This window comes from Coenobita brevimanus, chromosome 39, assembly GCF_032717465.1.
Source record: "Coenobita brevimanus isolate Jiangsu-jjx chromosome 39, ASM3271746v2, whole genome shotgun sequence".
Classification (NCBI taxonomy): Eukaryota; Metazoa; Arthropoda; class Malacostraca; order Decapoda; family Coenobitidae; genus Coenobita; species Coenobita brevimanus.
In genome coordinates this window covers 23,538,972-23,561,005 of record NC_136992.1, presented here as the reverse complement: position 1 = coordinate 23,561,005, position 22,034 = coordinate 23,538,972, and the positions used below count along the sequence as shown (strand labels likewise).

Below are 22,034 nucleotides of genomic sequence, written 5' to 3'. Positions count from 1 at the left end.
TGCCAACTCACTCCCCCTTCTGTCGTATATCTCTCCACTCCATCCCTACGTCTCATCCCTGGTCTCCCTCTCCTCCTTTCCCTCGCTGCCTTACTCACATACACTCTTCTTGTCAGTCTCTCATTCTCCCCCCTATCTGCATTGCCAAACCATCTTAAGAAACATCCACAGCAACACCACAATGCTCCTTTAACTCATCTGTATGTCTGTCTCTGCATGTAACTCCATATGCTTCTCTCACATAACTCATTTACACAGCTTATACTCTTGACTTTTGTCCTTCCAGCAGAGTCCAAGCTTCTCTTTTGTGTTATAATGGGGATCACAGTACTGTCGTGCAGTGACTTCTTTTACTTCATGCTTACTTCCCAGTTCCTTATCACTGCTTTCGATGAACCAGGAACCTTTCTACCCAGTACTACTGTGGAGAATTATTCCATCCATCCATCATCTAATCCTATGTTGCCCCATGAGGGGCGTAGGAGCCTGGGGCTAGGCAAGTTGGTCCTAACATTTAAGATGAGAGTGACCAGCCTCACTCATCCCTGAGTGGCAATACATGAGCATTTAACCCCAGCCATCCCTTGGATACAAACCTACACAGGCTCAGTCCGATTTGAACGCCTTAATTAACCGCTAAACCACCAGGTGCCTTAATTTGGTTATATGGTCACCACCCAGTGTAGTAAATGGTTTCCTGGTGTTCAGGAAACCATTTGGCTTGTCACTCAGCGTAGAGTCACCCATAGGCAGAAGGAAGAGGAAAAATGAAGGAAAGAAAGACAGAAGAGGAAGGAAGGAAGAGAGGAAAGGGCAGCCACCCAAAGCAGTGCTGCATTGAGTGAGTGGTTGGTGGGTGCCCACATCGACCACCTGCAGAATTATTGATTTGAAAAAAAAACATACACGTTTTAAAAGTTTTTCTGTAATTGTATGAACTGGACCCAGTTGATGAAGCTGTCTAGAGTATGATTGTAAAATAAACTGTGCTGATGTTTTATCTTAAATAGAATTTGTTATTAATGTTGATTGTAAATGAGTGATTGTTTTCAATTAATAAAAGATGTTTTGGATCCTCTCTTCCAATGAAAAATGGATCTGTCTCTGCCTTACCATTGCCCACATGCTCATCACACCACCATGAGACATTTTATCTCTCCACACCCCATCCCTGCCAGCATAAGCTCCATCCCACCACAACCACATCTCATCCTTCCATACAGGGTTGGCAATAACCAGTGTTTAAGAAAAATAAATAAATAAATAAAAATCCCCCCAAAACATGTTTTTTGTTTTTTGTTTTTTCTTTTTTTTGTTGGTTTCAATTATATTTAAAGATAATCTTTTTTATTCCAGGAATTCTACCCCTGTGTATATCGGTTTGACATGCAGTTACCCATAGATATGATATAAAGAAGGATTAGCAAGCTTTTATTTTGATTTCCATACATAAAAAAGTGAAAATACAGTAGTCCCTCATTTATCCGGACGTGTTCATTATATGGATGCTGGGCGTTGGCTCTATTAAACCATTATCCGAATTTACTTGCTATTATCCGGATGTAAAAGTCCCCTAGAACTTCAGCCGGCCAGCCGGCATGTTCAAACATTCGGCATCGTGGTTGCTGGGCTCGAGTCGTGAGCAGGAAGTAGTCTGTAACCCACAACCAGAGCTAAAATGTCCATCCGCCCCTGTACTGAATGGTCAAAGTCGTGCGCTCATCCTATCACTCCCAATGAACCTCCAGCACCCGAGTAATGCGACTGTAACCCTCAGGAGGTGTCAAAACGCCAGTACGCATTCCCCACCGAATGTCTGATATCGCACAGCCACGGTGGCTTTCCCAACCACCACCTCCATCAAACACAGACCACAAGCCATGAGTACATGTTCGGCGACAGCGGCCATCTGCCTCATTACTGAAGGTTGAAAGTCTCCCGGTCACAGTGAGTTGTGTTTCTGCATGGCCACTCGGCGTCTAACAGACCGCAAGCCACAAGTAAATGTACGGCAAAAGTGCCCATCTACCTGTTGACAGAAGGAAGAGAATCCTGCCCACGGCCTCGCCTCTCCTCCCCTCCAGTCCTTCCTCCATATCCTACCAGCTCCCCCCTTACCCCTCAGTTCCTGCCGTCCTCTGTGGTGATAACACTGACTTACGAGTTTTCAAATTTTTTGTGATTTATTCGGCTACTATTGGTCATTCGAAATTCCCTGGTACCCATGAGAAAGCTCATGAAAGCTCATGCATCTAGACATACACTTAACTCTTGGAAGATGTTGGCAAAATTTTGAATTAGGATGGTGGGAATTTATATGAAGGTAAGTTTTACTCCAGAACACTGTATTATTGCCACATTTCTGTACTTTTACTTGTCAGTTTTATGTGCTTTTATTAGCTTATCTTATAGTATAAACAGTGAAGATGATGCTATACGATTTATACCAGTATAACCAATTCACAGTGGCATATTTGGCTGTGGAATTTTTTTTTGAGCCCTGGGAGCAATCACTTATCGCAGACAACTGATTTTCAAACTGTTGTCAGTTTTTTGTGGATTTTTGTTGTTTATGCATTGTTTTCATGATGTTTAGCATTAATATGGATAATCCTGTGTGTTTTGATGTCTAAAAATGGCAGATTGACCAGAAAGCAGTGCCAAAATTAGGAGGGGGACTGTACATAGTCGTATTTAGGTTGGGTGTTTTTTGGTTTCATTTTTTTTTTTTCATGGTTTTCTTGGTGTTTACCATTATTTTGGATTTTCCTATGTGTGTTTGGATGTCTAAATATGGCAGATTGACCTGAAAACAGTGCCAAAATTAGGAGGGGTACTGTACATACGGGTGTGTATAGGTAGGGTGTTTTTTGGTTTTCATTGTTTTTTTTGCATGGTGTTCTTGGTGTTGAAAATTATTTCAGGTAATCCAGTGTATGTTTTGATGTCAGAATATGGTAGAATAACTGGAAAACCCTGCCAAAATAAGGAGGGGTACTGTTCATACAGTTGTATTTTGTTAGGGTGTTTTTTGGTTTTCAGTGGTTTTTCTGCATAGTTTTCTTGGTGTTTACCATTAGTTTGGATATTCCTATGTGTGTTTTGATGTCCAAATATGCCTGAGTGATGGGAAAATACTGCCAAATCAAGCATAGGTACTGTGCAAATAAGTTGAGTATAGGTTGGAGGTGAGCATAGTTATGATCTGGGTGTGATAGGGCTATAATGTTCATTATCTTGATGTTGCCACTGCCCGGACATACCTTTGGTCCAGTTATGTCCGGATAAATGAGGGATTACTGTAATTATTCTCACACATCCCTAATGAATGAGGGCAGAGTAGGTATGATCTGGGTGTGATAGGGGTATAGTGTTCATTATGTAGATGTTGCCACTGCACGGACATGCCTTTAGTCCAGTTATATCCGGATAAATGAGGGATTACTGTAATTGTTCTCACACATCCCTAATGAATGAGGGCAGTGTTTGGAAACTCCTGTCCAATTGTTTGCAGATGTTACTCTATTGTTAAGCGAAGATGAAGGGGAGTGCAAGGCTTGGTGAATGAGTTTGGAAGTGTGTCTAAAAAATGGAATCTAAAGGTGAATGTAGGGAAGGGTAAAGTTATGGTCTTCGAGAGAAATGAAGTCACTAAATGTACAGTGAGGTTGGATGAGGAGGAACTGGAAAATATGAGTGCATTTAAGTACTTGGGTAGTGTGATGAGTAAGGATGGAAGTTTGGTGGGTGAAGTGCTTGAAAGGGTACAGCAAGGAAGAAAGGTTGCTGGTTTACTGAAAGCAGTGATAAGAAACAGGGAAGTGAGCATGGAAGTTTAAAAGTTGCTGCACAATAGTATTGTGATACCAACTCTGAATGTATGGAAGTGAAGCTTGGACCTTGCTGGAAGGACACGAGTCAAGAGTGAGAGCAGTGAAAGTGAGTTATATGAGAGGAGCATGTGGAGTTACATGGAGAGACAAACTGACAAGTGAGGAAGTGAAGGAGCATTGTGGTGTGGATGTGGATGTGATAGAAAGTGTTAGGAGAAATACATTGAGGTGATTTGGCCATGTGGAGAGGATGGGGAGTTAGAGACTAATGAGGTGAGTGTATGTGAGTGAGGTGTAGGGGGGAGAGGGAGGGGAAGGCAAGGATGCATTGGAGGGATGGAGTGGAGAGGTATATGAGAGAGGGGTGTGTGAGCTGAGAGCTGGGCAGTAAAATGGGTGGGGGACCAGGTGACATGGAGGCTGTTTGTTTATGGCCACTCCTTACAAGATTATGGTGTCTGGCAATAGATAAATAGATAGAACTGTTCTCAGTATACTGTAAATTTACTCAAATAATTAATTGTGCATACCATTATAATGTACACCGGAATTTTTTTTTTGTAGTTTACAGAAAGGATGAATAAATTTGTCCATTTACATACTCTGATGTACCATGAATATGTTTTTGGTTAGAACATTTAATGAAAATTTTCAGTTCACTTTACTATTTATAATTCTGGTATTGGGAATAGATAAAAAATAGCAAGAAATATATACAAACCAAGAAGAATTGGCGTGGTTTAAAAACAAAGCAAAAGAATGAAACTGTTTTTTTGCATGGTTTAAACGATGGTTTAAATAACTGTATTTGGTTTAAACTATTGGCTTGAAGTAATTGACCTTGCCTCCACACCTCATCTCATCCCACATGCTTTCCTCTCCAATCCCACCAGAGCTCATCCCTGCCCAGGGGTGCACCCAGGAATTTTCTAAGGGGTGGGACTGTAGTGAGGTGAGGTCAGGTAATCCGATAATTACGGGGAGGTCACATGAGGGTTTAGAGTTAGGGAGCTGCTGGCTCATGTGTTACTCCTTGTTTGTACTTGCCAGTGTTTCAGGTTTTGCTGTTATTGAAATAAATGTATATAAATTTTTAAAGGACCCAGAGAGCTAAGGGGGGGGGCCTGGGCCCAGTGGCCCCCCCTTCATGGGTGTGCCCCTGTCCCTGCCCACAGCACCTTGGCCCACCCCACCACAACCACAATTGTGCCCCATCCCACCACACCTCACCCCTTCCCATCACACCTCACCCCATCCCACCACATTTAACCCAAACCCACCACACATCAACAACACTTCTGCTTAACTCACCACACCTCATCTCAGCCCACCACACTTTGGCCATACCTTTATATCCTCTTCCCGTCTGGCAGGACCCACTGTGGTGTTGTTGTAAAGAGTGCAGTGACTGGTGTGGAGTGGGTACCAAGGGGTGAGCGCTTCCTAATGGTATCCACAAAGGCTGGGACTCTGCGGCTCTTTGACACGCGGGACAAGAAGACTGTCTGGGAGCTGGGACCAGAGTCTTGTCCTGTGCTCAAGGATCAGAGGTGAGTTTCTCATGTTTTAACAAAAACATTACTTCAGATTTCATTGATTCTGTCTGTCCTCACTTTGATTGTAGGGTATGTGTAGGAAATACGTTACCCCTAATGAGCCATGCCTCAGGTTCGTGACTGAGAAATTAAAAGCAGAAACAGCGCATGTTTCAGGCTTGAGAACTTTATTCTGAATTATGAGCAAGTTAAATGGAGCAAGGGCAACAATTCCGCTGCAGTTTAATCACAAAGCAACTTTAAGTGAAACAACTTTAAGTTAAAACTGACTAACTTGTTCAGATATTAATCATGACTACAGGTTAGACTTTAATTTAACAAAATCCTCGGGAATAGGACTTTGCTGTTAAACTTGATTTTCTGTTAAAGCCCATTGAGTACAGTAGAGTCTCTTTTGCAAGACAGAATATGATAGGTTCTGGGGAACCTCATGCTACTTTACCCTCTAAGACAAAGTGTAATGCCTCTATGTTTACACAGTTCCCACCATTCTACATCATCTGCAGCATTTCTCAGTGAGTTAGATTTCATTTATAACTGCCAGTAGGTTTGGTTTCAGTGCTGGCATTTTGTTGACATCACCTTCTTTTGTGAGTTCCATTTTCTATACTTGGCCTTTGCTCCTCCTAATGAAATGCTATCCTGTACAGTACAGTACATCCATGTTATATGTCAGTGATGTGTAGAAGAGTATTACAGGTATTTCCAAATAACTGGTACTTTAAATAGGAAGAAACTGGCAGATCAGCTGTATTGGCAGCAATGGAGCTTTTATAACTTTGACTGCCAAGATTTCTCTCTCTTTAACAAAATCATCTGGTGTTACATAAATTTGCTATATAGAAGTACCAGTTGCAGAGAAAGAGTTCCCTCGGATGGTTTTTGAAAGGCAGCTTAAATTTCTCATAGTTGAACAAAATCTGTTTGTCTTATCTTGAATGCAATACCCAAGTGTGCCAGCTGCAGTAAAAGAATTAATTACTTCTAGCACTTTGCTGTGACATACCCACTTGTCATTTTATAATTTTAATATGCCCCAGAGAAAGCTAAGGTACCAAGAATGTGAGAAATTATGACTGACATTTTGGCCAAGAATAAAGAACTTCATAATATTCAGTTTACAGAGAGTGATTCTAATCAGCTCACAGAAACTGACTTCAGTTAAAGAGTTAACTCCTTCAGAGTGACAAGGTATGGTATTTGTATAGTCCTCCCACAATTTTATTCGATTTAAGAAAGCTCTCTTAAACTGTCGGGATTAATTAAGGTTGAATCTAACCTTTCCAGTTTGAAAAGCCATTAATAAGCAAATATACTTGTCTGAAGGTCACAATAAGAAAAGGCAGAAAATATTTGTGTAAAAGGGTTAAAAGCAGAACAGAACATCAAACTTTTATCTCCATGAACTTTGAAAGTAAGTTTAGTTAATTTACTGCATTTGCTGTTGATGACACTGATCTTTAGGCAAATAATGCCATCAGTGTAAGTTGTTGCACAATCACTAGACTAAGTCTCAAAATCCATGGAGGGAGGAGATGTGACAGGATTTTTGTCAATAGCTGTACGCAGCATCAATGACCTAAACATACCAAGTGCAATCAATTTATGTCTGTGTCTTCCTTCAGGAATATGAATACCCAGTCCTGGAGTGGCCATGTTGTTACTGTAATGTCGATAGTACAGTAGACTCTTGCTAAATTGAACTCCGGTATAACAGATTTCAGATTTATCAAACACCTCTGAGCCCACTGAACTTTTGTTGGCTGTAGTAATAGTAGTAGTTGTTCCCTAGGCAGTCTGGCCGAACAGTCCCGAGCCCTAAGAAAGGCTGCGGCCGAGACCGGGCTTTCCCACATAGCCGTCAAGGAGTGTATGTTGTGTTGTCGGTGCAGGTGATTATATGCAGTGCAGTCTTCCATAATGTGCTTAATAGTATGGGGCGCTGTGTTGTGTCCTGGACAGGCATCAGCAACGGAGTCATCCAGCCTCTTCTCATAACTCAAGAGGGCTGGTTGATGCCCACGTCTCAGTCTTGCCACATGTACCCTGTCCTCACAAGGGAAATAGAGTTCAGAAGGGTGGATATCAGAAGGCTGTGCATGCAGCTGTGTGTTGTCTTTGAGTGACTGAAAGGAGCAGCGAGTGATTTGAGTATGGATATGCTTCTGGAAGCTGGTCTGAGACGGTTGAGGGGGGGAAAGGTGACAGTACAGTAAAACTTTGATATAAAGGACTTCAGTTGACCGGAATTTGCTTTTTGTCGGAATCAAGGAGCTACCAGACTAAATTCCTATATATCGGAAAAAGTCTGATAAAGCCAGAAGCAGTCCGAACTGCCTGACCACTTCAGCTATGTTCACCGCAATAGGGTAAATAAAAGATGTGTTTATCAGTGTACAGTACAGTATTATTATATATATTATTCCATTTGGTTAATGTAGTGAAGTTATAACACAGTACAGTACCGCAATGGTAGTCAAAAAAGTTTAAAACCCATTTGTGCGATCCGGACTAATATCCGGTATATCGGAAAAAGTCCAGGTTAACAGGGGGAAGTCTGGATGTCACTTTTATTGGAATTTCGCATTTTTTGGAATGGCTTGGGCCCCAATTAGTCTGCTATAGTGAGGTCTTACTGTATTTATGTATGATATCGTGTGCTGGGTGTTGTTTTGATGGTCCTTGGTGTGTGTGTGGATGTGCTGCCATGTAGTGTTGTGGATGATGTGGGTTTGTGGAGGCTGTGGCTAGAATTTGGGTGCCTTTTGTGTCTAAATGATCCTTAAATTTTGTGGCACTGTGAGGGACGATTGGGGGGGAATGTATGTATTGGCAGTTGTTTTGTGTGATTTGTTACCAGTGCATACTTTAATTGATTGTATTTCTGTTGTGGGGTCATGTGGGGGGAGAAATGATTTTGTGTGTGCACTAGTATCTGAAAAGTTGATGGATTTGTGTACCAGGGTGATGAGTCCACCGCCACCGTTGTCGGTCCGGTCTTGTTTAATGGTGATGAAATTTTGAAATGTTGGTCTTTTTTGTGTTCTGCATAGTTTTGTTCCTTGTAAGATGGCATTGTGAATGTTTTGTTGTTTGATGAATTGTGTGAGTTCTTGTTTTTTGGTGTTTATGCCATCTATGTTTATTTGAAGAATGTTTTTGTTGTGTGTACGATGTGTGTTGCGTGCTGTAGCACGCGAGGGAGGTGGGGGTGTGGGTGGAGGGGAAGGAGTAGGAGATGGTTGTGATGGAGGTAAGGATTGGGGTGAATTAGATTGGGGTGGAATGGAAGGGGTTGGAGTATTGGATGGTGTGGGTTGGGGGATTGGATGGTGTGGAGGAAGTAGGAGTGGGGTTGGTGGGGGGGTTAGTGGGTGGGGGAAGGAGTATAAGGAGCAGATCCAAGTGTTTGTGTAATGTTCTATGGATGCAAGTGTTGTGTAGGTGTAATGGGTCCAGTTCTTGCAGGAATTGCACTGAACTGAACCCTTCGTGTATCGGCTCAAAGTGATAGGTTTTGAGCATGTTAGACATATGTATTTTATGGTGGGTCCTGAGTTGCTCTCATGGTCACCGGCTAGAAGAAGTCTTTGAGAAATGACCACCGGGGAGTCATTTCTCGGTATGGAAAAAATGATGTTGTTGTGTGTGTTGTGTTGAGAGATGTGGTACTTACCCAGGCAATCAAGCCACTCTCAGGCTCTCGGGCCCCGTGAAGGGCTGGGAGGGTTTGCGGTGGTTCGGTCCCTATGCTGTCCTTCTTCTCTGCTTCAACAGACTCTGGGGCATAGACCCACAGCTAAGATGCCACCGCTCCAGGTCCTTTGTCAGCTGTTCTGAACTACGGTCAATAAAAGGGGCGCATCACGTGTTTCCTACTCTTTTTACTCCAGCCTGGCCTGAAATTGCCCTCTCCCCATTGTAATTGCTGCGTCGTAATAACAGATTATATAAATACTAAATACTGCACTAGTCATGAAGAAGTGCAGTGAAAAGGATGTGTGAAATAAGTTGCAAAAGGGCAAAATTATGGGCCAAATTAGTGTAAAATTAGTATACTGTAGTTTCATTTATAGTACTCAATTATGATATTGTAGTCATTTATTACCTCACCAACAAAGTTGGAGGTGATGAGATATTCACCCATGTTTGTCTGTTTGTTTGTCCACATGTTATCTCCAAAAGTTCCCTTTGAATTTTTATGAAATTTTGTGGAAGGGTGGGCCATGGGCCAAGAAAGAATTGATTAAATTTGGGGGTGGATCTGGACCTGGATCTGAATCCTGTGTATCCCACACAATATCTCCAGAAGGTCTCAGTAAATTTCAATGAAATTTTGTGAAAGGGTGGGCCATGGGCCAAGAAAGAATTGATTAAATTTAGGGGTGGCTCTGGATCCAGGTCCTATGTATTCTGCACAATATCACCAAAAGTTCCCAATGAATTTCAATAAAAGTTTGTGTAAGAGTGGATCATGGGTCAAGGAACAATTGATTAAATTTGGGGCTGATCTGGATCCTATGCATTCCACACAATATCTACGTGTATCCAGATCCGTATCCTTTTTAATGGCATGGCATTGGCGAAGGTGTGTGCTCTTTGAGTGCTCTCCAGTTTTTTATCATGTATTTGAATTCCTACTTCTTTATTTTTAACTGTAAAGAAGAAGGGACCAAATGTTACAAGCCCATGAGATTCTTCCCTCCAAGAAAAAGGAGAAAGATAACAGAGGGCCAAATTCAAGATTCTTTCATTTCGAGATGCCTGGACACACTGGGTTTGAAAGACTGGAGGCCATAGGTTGTAGAAAAAACAGTACAGACAAAGGAAGACAGTTCCGGGGTTGACCTGTTGCATGTGTGAAGGACTGAGATTAACTGTTAACTCTTGCATTAGAGAGTTGGACAGAAAAGGGATGAGAGTTTACTGCTAGATGGGTGCTACTCACTTTCCATGGCAGTGGAGGGATTCTAGCAGACAGTCCAGATGAACAGTAACCATTGAAGTAGTGATAGAAAAGAGATAAAGATGCAACAATGTGGCAAAGAGACAGAAGTTGAAAGGAGCCAGTAAGAGGAGGAGAGTTGATGAGATGAAAAGCCTTTGACTTCACCTTGTCAAGAAGAGATGTATGTAGGGAGCCTCCCCATACATGAGAGTTTATTAATAAATATTGAAATACTTGTGATACAGATGGTCCTTATTATATGTTAGGATGAGTTCCAAAATATCACAACTTTTCCACTCATGTGATATAAATTTTCCATTCATGTATCACAACTTTTCCTTTCATTTGGTGCTGTAAATAATGATTACTGACAGACGGCTTTATGGGTAGAATGAATGAATGGCAATTTTTAAGCACTTTGCATAAGAATTAACATCAAGAAGTAACTTATATTAAGAACTTGGTGCACTTATGTTTCCAGGATCATGGGTGTTCGAATGAGTCCTGGGGAAGGGAGTGCAGTGGTGAGTGTGTCTCCTCGTGTTCGATCACAGGGCACCTCTGGTCCAGTCATACCACCAGCACTTCATACTTTTGATATGAACACACTTAAGCTGCAGGTGAGAGAAAAAAAGAGAGATAGATTTGGTTTAGTGAGTTTCTATTTTCATAGCAGCTTTGCTGGATGAGTAATCGAATATTATATGGTACAGTGGCCCCTCAGTTTATACAAGGGTTGTTTTCTTTAAACAGTCATGATGTGTGAATTTTGTGTAATTTTACCATAATTATCCTGTAGATATTAAAGGTAAGTGGAGGGGGGGGGGTTAGATTTTATGGCTGTAAAACCATAGTTATAAGGAGAGTGGAAAGGTTACAAGAGGATGAGAAAAAGGCAGAGTATAAGAGAGAAGTGGAGGAACGATTGGGCAAATATGAATTGGAGCAGATGGGAGACGTGGAAGGTGTGTGTAGGATATTTACAGAAGAAATATGTGCAACATGTAATGTGGTGTGTGGAAGGAAGAGAAGACGGAGGGGGGTGCAAGGAACAGTGTATTGGACTGATGAGGTGAGACAGGCTGTGGCACAAAAGAAGAAAGCATACAATGAATGGATGAGAAATAGGGGCGTGGAAGAAGTTGAGAGGCGGAAGAGAGAGTTATATGTAGAAAGAAAGAGAGAGGTGAAAAGATTAGTAAGAGAGAGTAAGAAAAGAGTGGATGAGGAATTTGGAAGGAATTTGAGTGTAAAGTGGAGGGATTGTAAGAAAATGTTCTGGAAAGAGGTGAAAAGAGTAAGACAGGGTGGAAGTGAAGTTAGCAGGGGAGTGAAAGATAAAAATGGTAGATTAGTAGTGGAGAAGGGAGAAAAAGTGAGCAGATGGAGAGAACACTTTAAAGAATTGTTGAACATAGAGGATGGAAGTAATGCGAGTATAAGTGGCTGGGGAATGGCTGGGAGAAGGAGGGAGGTGAGAAGACTGGAAGAAATCAGTAGGATAGAAGTTGTGGAACCAATGAAGAAAGTTAAATCAGGGAAAGCCCCAGGAATTGATGGAGTGTGTGGTGAAATGCTGAAGCATGGGGGAGAGATAGTAGTAGAATGGATGTGGAAGATGAGCAGATTGGCCTGGGATGAAGGTAGAGTCCCGGAGGATTGGAAGTCAGGTATAATTATTCCCTTGTACAAAGGAAAAGGTGAAAAAGAAGTGTGTGGTAATCATAGGGGCATTTGTCTTCTTAGTATAATAGGAAAAGTGTATGGTAGGATACTTATTGACAGAGTTAGAGAAAGAACAGAAAAATTAGTTGGAGAAGAACAGGGAGGCTTTAGGAAGGGAAGAGGTTGTGTAGATCAGATATTCATTCTTAGATCTGTAGTGGAAAAGTTTCTAGAGAAGGGAAAGAAGTTGTATGCGACTTTCATGGATTTGGAGAAAGCATATGACAGGGTGGATAGACAAGGATTGTGGAAAGTGTTAAGAATATATGGAGTAGATGGAAAGTTGTTGAATGCTGTGAAGAGTATGTACGATGGTGCGAAGGCTGCAGTGCGTGTGGATAGTGAACTAAGTGAATTTTTCTCTTTGAAAGTTGGGTTGAAACAGGGATGTGTCATGTCTCCATGGTTGTTCAATCTGTACATGGATGGGGTAATAAAAAAGGTACAAGGTAGGGTAGTGGATGTTGGAGTGGCCCTGGTGAGAGAGGATAGTGTTTGGAAACTCCCTGTACTGTTGTTTGCAGATGATACTGTGTTGTTGAGTGACGACGAAGGGGAGCTGCAAGGCTTGGTGGATGAGTTTGGGAGAGTGTGTAAGAAACGGAATCTAAAGGTGAATGTAGGGAAGAGTAAAGTGATGGTCGTTGAGAGAGGTGAAGTCAGTGAATGTACAGTGAGGTTGGATGATGAGGAATTGGAAAATGTGAGTACATTTAAGTACTTGGGTAGTGTGATGAGTAAGGATGGAGGGTTGGAGGGTGAAGTGCTTGAAAGGGTACAGCAGGGAAGAAAGGTTGCTGGTTCTTTGAAAGCAGTGATAAGAAACAGGGAAGTGAGCATGGAAGTGAAAAAGTTACTACATGACAGTATTGTGATACCAACTCTAACGTATGGAAGTGAAGCTTGGACGTTGTTGGAAGGACACAAGTCAAGAGTGAGAGCAGTGGAAATGAGTTATTTTAGAGGAGCCTGTGGAGTCACATGGAGAGACAGGCTGACGAATGAGGATATAAAGGAGCGTTGTGGTGTGGATGTGGATGTGATAGGAAGCGTTATGAGGAACACACTGAGGTGGTTTGGCCATGTGGAGAGGATGGAGGGTGAAAGACTGACAAAGAGAGTGTATGTGAGTGAGGTGGAGGGGGGAAGAGGGAGGGGGAGACCAAGGATGAGATGGAGGGATGGGGTGGAGAGGTATTTGAGAGAGAGGGGTGTGAGTTGGGAGCAGGGCAGTGAAATGGCGGGGGACAGGGCGACTTGGAGGCGATTTGTTTGTGGCCACCCCAAATGGGATTGAGGCGTCTGGCAATAGATAGATAGATAGATAGAAAACATTCCCATTATCTACTTTGCAGAGCGTTTATTTACCACGTTGTACATACAGTCATCCTTTACTTTATGATTTTTAGAGTGTTTATTAACCCGCCGCGTCCTGTTGACATATATATACGTCCACACGTTTTGTCACTGTCAGTCCCGTTGACGTATATAAACATGCATCAATTGTAGGGTCCCTAATTTGCACAATTTTCAATTTTTCCGCATGATTTTTGGTACGTATACACGAGACACCTTCCTCTATAAGATACCAGGCAGGGACAATACCTTACTGCATGACCTCCTCCCCCCTGCATGCCATTGTCTCGGCAATTCACCTGTTACCAGTGACCTGGCTAGTAAAGACATGTCGTTCCACGGTACAAAATTCAGGGCCAGAGTGATTCCCCAATCAATGACAATGTGGAGGACAAAGTTTATGTAGCATTAGAGGAAGAAACAGTCAGAAATGATGATTAGGTAATGTCGCCAAAAAAGGACAGGTATGTTGATGTGTTTGGTGAGTGAAACAATGCTTATATTGCCTATATTACTGTGTGAAAACCAATATACTCTCATACTACATATAAATTCGTACCAAATAAATAAATAAATACCGTTTATGAGTGGTGTGGAATAGTTACCCTTCCATAGAACTCGTTTTCTTTGGAGCCAGCCTGATAGAAAATCCAGTAAGGTAAGGGGTACTGCTACCTGTATCGAGTATTTTAAACCTCAGGTGAGCGATTTCTCTATGAATTTTCAATGTTTCTCACCAAAAGCGGAGGTTTGAGCCAAAATTTTTTTTTTCCAAAATTGGTCGGGATTGGGGGGAGTCAGTGGTGGAAAATTGGTTGGGACAGTATTGGTTAACTACCTTGAAACAAGGCATTTTTGGCTAACATGCTGGCCGTTTTTGAGGGGTAGAACAGCTAGCAAAGCGAAGCATTCATTACAGTGGCAAGTGGCCTGATTTGTCCTGTGCTGCCCAGCAACAACAAAGCACTGGATCCTCCAGTGCGGAGGATTGTGTCTCTGCAGGTTGGTGCAATGTTTCAAACATCCAAGTGATGAATTAGTTTCTTTAAAAGATGATTAAGAGGCCATGGTGAAGTGTGTTTACAAATGTTGTCTATGGCTGGCCATCAGAGATTCTCAGTAATGATTTTATGATACCAGAATAAAATGAAATCATGGGAATCAGACTTTATTTCAGTAATTTTTTTTTTTCCTCATGCTCTAATATAATATTTCATTCACAATTGTAAAATTGACATTAAGCTTATTTGAGCACAGTACCCTTGCATCCAGTACATGTTTGTCCAGTGCTATTCCCATGCAGTACAGTCGGCAAAAAGATTAAATAATTTATTATGGATTTGTTGGGCTAGTACAGATCGGCCACACAAAGTGGACCAAATCTGAGGAGTTCTCTAGTACTGACGTGCTGCAACCAGTACCACGACCTGCACGCATGTGGGAGGATGGCCAACACCGAGGAACGTTTCCCTTGTACTGCCATGCCATTCCAGTTTGCCTTCCTCGTGACTCATGACATGTGCCAGTCAAATTGCAGTATTGCACTTCCCGCTGATGACGAAGACGATGATGTATCAGTGTGTGATTATGAGGGATTTATGAGAGAGGTTGAGGCAGAGAGGCCTCCGTAGGATCCTGAAGGCCCTCCTCCAGAGGTCAATAGAACCTCCTACAGCCTCAGAAATCCCTCCCCCTTCTCTCCCAAGCCCATCACCACTCACGTTAAAGATTGGTAAAATCTTACATGTGTCAAAATGTAATTAAGTTGAATCTGGGGGGGGGACTTTTTCAAGGCTTGTCTGACAGTATTCACTTTTCCTGTAAGGTTTGTTGTTTGTCCAGTACAGATTTAGTCCAGTACGGTAGTACCGTCTGACAAAAATACCGTACTGGACACAAGGGTACTGTACTAATCTCAGGAAGATTCTGCAGGCCAAACTTGTTAATAATTTCTTGTTGCAGGCAATATCTAGTAGACTGTTGGCCATTTTGGCTAATGGCCCACAAAACTGGCCAACATACTAGCCATTTTTTGCCCAGTTTTATGCCACCTTAAGTCAGAAATCCTCAGAAGTTTTGATGCTATTTTGAAAATTCATGTGTCAAGAAAAAAGGTGTATTTTTTTCACAGCTTTTTACTTTAAAAAAAAAAAAAAAAAAAAAAAAAAAAAAAATCAATCTCACATAAATCAAGAGATTTGTATTTATTTTCAGCTTTAGAAACTTTCTTAAGTCAATTGATTATGGTAATTCTTTTTTCTTCAAGTTGAACATTCCAGTCTTCCTCATGCTTCACCTCCCTTCTTTCCATCCTGGTCAGCCTTCATGGAGTGGCACTGATTAACCTTCAGCACCCTCCCTGTCCTCCAAAATGAGGATGGTGGACTGCAGGAGACGGGCAATTTCAGCTTGCACTTTACCAGGTTCACATCTAGATGAGCGTGTGATCACAGCAGCAACAGCCCTTTCAGTCTAGTGGTGTAACCTGTAATTTATTCATGATGCCACCTAATGATTTGGTTCAATTTAGAAAAGACTCTTAGTGGGTAAGGGGGTTATTCAAAGTTAGATATAACCCCTTCAATGCAGAAAGTCTTCCTTGAGCTTATGAAAATTGTCTGGTGATAGCATAAGTGATGTAAAGAGGATATCAATGGCTTCAAGGGGTTAGTAACTTTTGGTCTTCCATTTTCACACTTATTCTTTCGTGTTCACACTTTTGCCTTTACTTTTCACTTCCTTTCACACACTCGTTATCTGACTCACACACATTAGCATCCCTTAGCTTAACGGTACTTTTCCTGATCACAAAGTAAAGTTGACCTTAACGTCTCTAGTCTGATGACATATTTTATATATTTTCACTGTCTCCAGATGTTTGTATTCAGCTTCAGAATGATCTCTTTTACTAAAGGGATTAATTAAGTCTGTATCTAACTCTTTCAGTTTGAAAAGTCACTTCTAAGCTCATATAAATTTACTAAAAGTAGCAAAAACAAAAGTGGCAGTGATTGTAGCATATGCACCATGTGAGGACAGGAGTGAGAGAGAGAAAGACAAGGTTTGGGATGAGCTGGATGAAGTAGTGGGAGAAATGCCCAGGAGCTATAAAGTGATCATAATGGGGGATATGAATGAAAGAGTAGGCACTGGTCCAGAGGATGACATAATGGGTTGTAATGGAGTACCAGGAGAAAATGATAATGGGAAGCGGCCTCGGTTGGTAGGTGGTGCTGACCATCATGCACTCACTTGATGTAGTGCTGCCTACTTCTTCCTTAGCTGTTATCATTCTTTTTCTGTGTCTGTCCTCCTCTCTTCCTATTTCTCACCATCATCCACTCACTTGATATAGTGATGTCTACTTCTTCCTTAGGCTTCATCATTCTTTTTCTGTGTCTGTCCTTCTCTCTTCCTATTTCTCCCATCTTTCCTGTCACTTTGTATTGCCTTTCTTTCCTTTACAGGTGGCTTTACATTGAATGACAAGCCAAATGGTTTCCTGTAAGCCAAGAAATCATTTACAACGTTGGGTGGTAACCATGTAACCAAACCATACGTTCTCCATACGGGTCAACAAGTGGGTTGGTGGAGGGTTAGTGCCCCTCCCCGTAAAATAAATAACTCAAAGTCAAATGGCCATCCCTTACGGGATTATGGCATCTGGCAATAGATAGATAGATAGACTAAAGGATATGTGTCAGGAGAGGAGGTTGTGCATTTGTAACTCATATTTCAAACACAAAGATGCACATAAATATACATGGTATGGAGGGAATGGGGATCATGTTGAAAGAAGCCTCATTGATTACGTGCTCGTAGAGAAGTCGATGATGGGAATAGTTGCTGATACGAGGGCCATGAGAGGACGATGTGGAAGTCTGTCAGATCATATGATTGTGGTATGCAAGATGAAGCTGAGAGGAGTGAGGTGGGTCAGGAGAGAGAGGAGCAGTCAGGGAGAAAGACTGAAAGTTGGGAAGCTGAGGATCAAAGAAATATCAGATGATTACAGGACCAAAGTAGAGGAAGAGTTAGGATCAGTGAATTGGAATGAAATGGATCTGGACAGCCTGTGGAATGCATATAGGGATTGCATAGTTAGGAATGCTAAAGTGGTGTGTTGTGTGGCAAGAGTAACAACAAAGAGAAAAGATACGGCATGGTGAGGTGATGTGGTTAAGAGAGTGGTGGAGGAAAAGAGGAAGAAGTGGCTAAAGTGGTTACAGTACAGGGGTTCAGTTGAAATAACTGAATATATTGAGAGCAAGAAGCACGTAAAGAGATTAGTGAACAGGAAAAAGAAGGAGGTAAATGATGATCTAGGAAGAATAATAAATGCAAACTTCTCTGAAAATAGGAAGTTATTCTGGAAAGAGGTGTGGAAATGTAGAAGTGAAAGTGGAAAGAAAGGTGATGGTGTGTAGGATGTAGGTGGTAGATTATTTACCCATGGGGATGAAGTAAGGACCAGATGGAAAGAATATTTTGAAAGCCTGATGAATGGGAATAGAGAGAGCAGAGCGGCTATAAACATGATTGGTTTTGGGAGCGTGTAGAGGAGGAATGCAGTGCCAGGAGACATGACACCTGCACAGGTGAAGAGTGCTGTGAAGCGACTGAAAAATGGGAAAACAGCTGGGGTTGATGAGGTGTATGCAGAGATGATTAAGTGTAGTGGAGAGAGTGGAATGAAGTGTTTGTTGGAGGTATGTAAGAAGGCATGGATGAGTGAAACTATGTATGCAGAGTGGAAAAAGGCTGTGATTGTACTCCTATACAAAAATAAAGATGAGTGAAGTGAGTGCAAGAATTATCATGGCATAAATTTATTGAGTGTGGTAGGGAAGGTGTATGGAAGAATTATTATAAAGTAAGAGAGATATCAGAAGTCCTAGCAAGTGATGAACAGGGTGGCTTTAGGAGTGGCAGAGGATGTGTGGATCAAATATTTGCAGTGAGACAGATATCAGAGAAGGCTTGTGAGAAGGACCATAAGGTGTTTATGGCATTCATGAATCCGGAAGAAGCATATTACAAAGTGGACAGAGAAGGATTATGGAAAATTTTGTACCTTTTTTTTTTTTTTTTTTTTAATGTGTCCAACTCTGGGCATAGGCTTCACAGCTTGCTTCCAAGGCCCAGTAGTCCTCCTTCATACTATACACCTCTACATGTCACCACTTCGGCGCTAACACCCACCGTCCATACTGCATACATGCTAAGGCTGTCTCATACAGGACTGGTGTATTAGTATTAGCGGCGGTATTTTTACGACATGTCAGCAGGTCTTCTGGTAGATCAGTAAAGTCTGTTTTTATCGAATTCAAATCCTTAAACTGTTCCCTGCACCAGCAAGGATTTGAACATGGGTCTGGTGGGTCCGCAGGCCACCTCTCTACCGACTGAGCTACCGCCTCCCCCGGTAAGCTGCTAGTTGCCGTCAAGAGTTTTTATGATGGTAGTGAAGCGTGTGTAAGAGTTAATGGGCATGTAAGTGAATGGTTCACGATTGGTGTGGGCGTGCGAAAAGGCTGTGTGATGTCCCCATGGTTGTTCAGTATATATATGTGAATAGGGTGATGAGAAAAGTAAAAACACGAGTAATGGAGAGAGGGATAATATTGGTGATGGATGGAATATCTCAAATTTTTTGTATGCTTGCAAATACTGGATAAGAACTTGGTAGGCTAGTGCAGAATTTTGTTGATGTTTTTGAGCGTCGTGCCTTGAGAGTAAATGTAGAAAAGAGTAAAATGATGGTTTTTGAGAGAGAAGTTGACTCCCAGTGTGATGTTACAGTGAATGGAGAGAGACTGGAATTGTTGAGAGAGTTCAAATACCTGGGTAAAGTGATAGAAAATAGGGGAAAATGTGCAAAAGAAGTTGAAAGTGGAGTGACACAAGGAAGAAAAGTAGCTTGTGCAATGAAGGCCTTGATAAAAAACAGAGGCTTGAGTGTTGCAGCTGCACGAGGCTTACATGAAGGAGTGTTAGTGCCAACTTTGACATGTGGATGTGAGACTATGGTGTGGCATGAAAATGAAGGGTCAAGAGTAAGAGCAGTGGAGATGGGACTGCTGAGGAATGTATGTGGAGTACAGAGGGTGGATAGGATACGATATAATGTGATTCTTGAAAGATGTGGAGTGAGGAAGTTGGTGGATATCAGAATCAAAGAGAGTGTACTGAGATCGTATGGTCATGTGGATAGAATGTTTAACAACAGAGTTGTGAAAAAGGTATATCTGAGTGATTTTGAAGGAGGGAGGAGGCGAGGTAGGCCAAGGAGAAGGTGGAGAGATATGGTGGATGAGTGTGTAAGGAATAGAGGTTTGGAAGTCAGTGAGGCTAGGGAACTGACAAGAGATTGAGCTGGCTGGATGAATATTGTGAGGAGAAGTGCATGATCAGGGATTTTTCACCCCTTTTTAATGTGGCAGCGTCTGGATTGACTCTAATGGATACATTTATGTGAAGCTACAAAACATGGTGAATGTTTTTGGCATATCTGATACAGCCGGGATTCCAGGGGCTTGAATGATGATTGAATGGAAATGTGGCCCATTGGATTGGGCAAATTTGGGCTGTCTGGACATTGCTACTCCTCACCCTGCCCTTGGGTGGGAAAGGAGGTCAGGATGATGATGATGATGAGCAAAAACATAAAAACTACATCACCAGACTGAAGGGGTTAAGATTCCCTGCATGTTCAGTGGTAGGTCGTGGCAACCATCATCCACTCACTTGATGTAGTGCTGCCTACTTCTTCCTTAGCCTTTATCATTCTTTTTCTGTGCCTGCCCTCCTCTCTTCCTATTTCTCCCATCTTTCCTGTCACTACTTAATGCTTTTCTTTCATTACAGGTGGCTCTACATTGAGTGACAAGCCAAATGGTTTCCTGCAAGCCAAGAAACCATTTGCAACACTGGGTGGTAACCATATAACCAAACCATACGTGCTCCCTACGTGTCAAATGGGTTGGTGGAGGGTTAGTGCCCCTCCCTGTAAAACAAATAACTCAGAGTCAAATGGCCACCCCGTCCAGGATTATGGCGTTTGGCAATAGATAGATAGATAGATTTTTGAAGACGTGGCAACCTTGAAGTTTGTTACTACTGTACCTACATTGTACTGTATGATGACAGGGATGAGAAAATGACACACAGAAGGAGTCATCCATGGAAGTCAGGGATGAGTTCAAATTATCGCAACATTTTTAATTCAGTTGATACTGTAATATGGAAGAACTTGTAAATCAGCTTCATGAATGCACTGTAAATTCAGTTGGCAATATTTATGGGTTTTACTGTGGACCTAATAGCAAAAAGAATGTCAAAATAGGCTATTTACAGTATAGTGAACTTAATGTACATACTTTACACTAACTCTACATTACATGATAACCCTAATGGTTTCCTGTAATCCAGGAAACCAAATGGGCGATAACCATATAATCAAAGAATGGGGTGGTGTGAAGTCTGCTATAGTGCCCCTGTTCTGGGTGGAGGATGCAAATGCAACATTCATCCATTAACCAAACTTCCACCCAGTTTCCCCGTGCCTCACCACAGTGAGGCATTGTCAACCAAAATCAGAGATGCCAAGTTAGAAGGAGTTCAGAGAGGGAGATTCCTATCCGTTAGTGTGGCCCACAGTGGGAGACTTGGTATGTATGTAAAACTATCTGTGGATCTGTAACACTCCACATGGTGCTGTTCAGGGCTGTATCAGTCAGCCCTGGATCTTCACAGAAACATAGCATCAGGCGTGTACTTCAGGTTAAGGTGCTGTCATGGGATTGGGCCTTACAGGGTCACGGGCTGTCTTGCTGTGTTAAATGATCATAGCTACATTGCATCTGTTTACAGTCCTGGAGTCTACACATGGATATGTATATATACAGCGGTCCCTCACATTAGCGATTTAATTAGTCTGGCGAAACCATCGCTAAATGCGAAGTGTACTTTATACGGGAAAAATATCAATTAGTGTGCCCTCATCCTCCAAAGTCACCCTTTTGACCACCGATTTCCTACTTTAAGTGCTGAAAATGAAACAGTGTATTAGCAGTACATTATGCAGATACAGCACTGTATGGTTATACATCTACTTACCAGCAAAAAATGCCAGATGATCGGCACTGTGAAAGAAAAAAAAAGCACCCAAGGTCGCCAGATGCACACAACATTGATAACAATGGTGGTCTGGTGGCGGACAGGCAAGGCATTTCACGCCCCACATCGCTAAGCGCATAAGACAATCACTAAATGCGCGGGATTGGTACCTTTTCTAACCTATCACCAAATGCAAAAATCACTAACTTGAAACACACTGAACGTGGGAGACCACTGTGTATAGTAACTCCTCATTTTTTGCTGCTTGGATGTTCCGCTAAAACTGCACGAAACGCAAAACGTCAAAGTGTGAAGTTAAGAATCAATGGGAAAAATAGAGGAGCGTTCCGGAGGGACACGTAAATACTCTATCAGAAAGCACCATAACACCAACGGAAAGTACTATAACACGAAACAAGCCCTACCCAAAATTAGATGAAGAGTGTTTACTGGTGCTAAAACATCGTAACACAATAAATATGTACCTGAAAAGACATT

The 22,034-nt window shown here is 41.9% G+C and overlaps 1 protein-coding gene across 1 annotated transcript in view; it reads left to right on the top strand.

Moving 5' to 3' along the window:
• Window positions 1-22,034, top strand: part of LOC145396869 (WD repeat-containing protein 91) — a 386,076-nt gene that overhangs the window by 328,143 nt on the left and 35,899 nt on the right. The window contains 2 exon segments of the mRNA XM_080270157.1: window positions 5,207-5,383; window positions 10,819-10,957. Coding sequence (XP_080126283.1) covers window positions 5,207-5,383; window positions 10,819-10,957 — 316 coding nt within the window.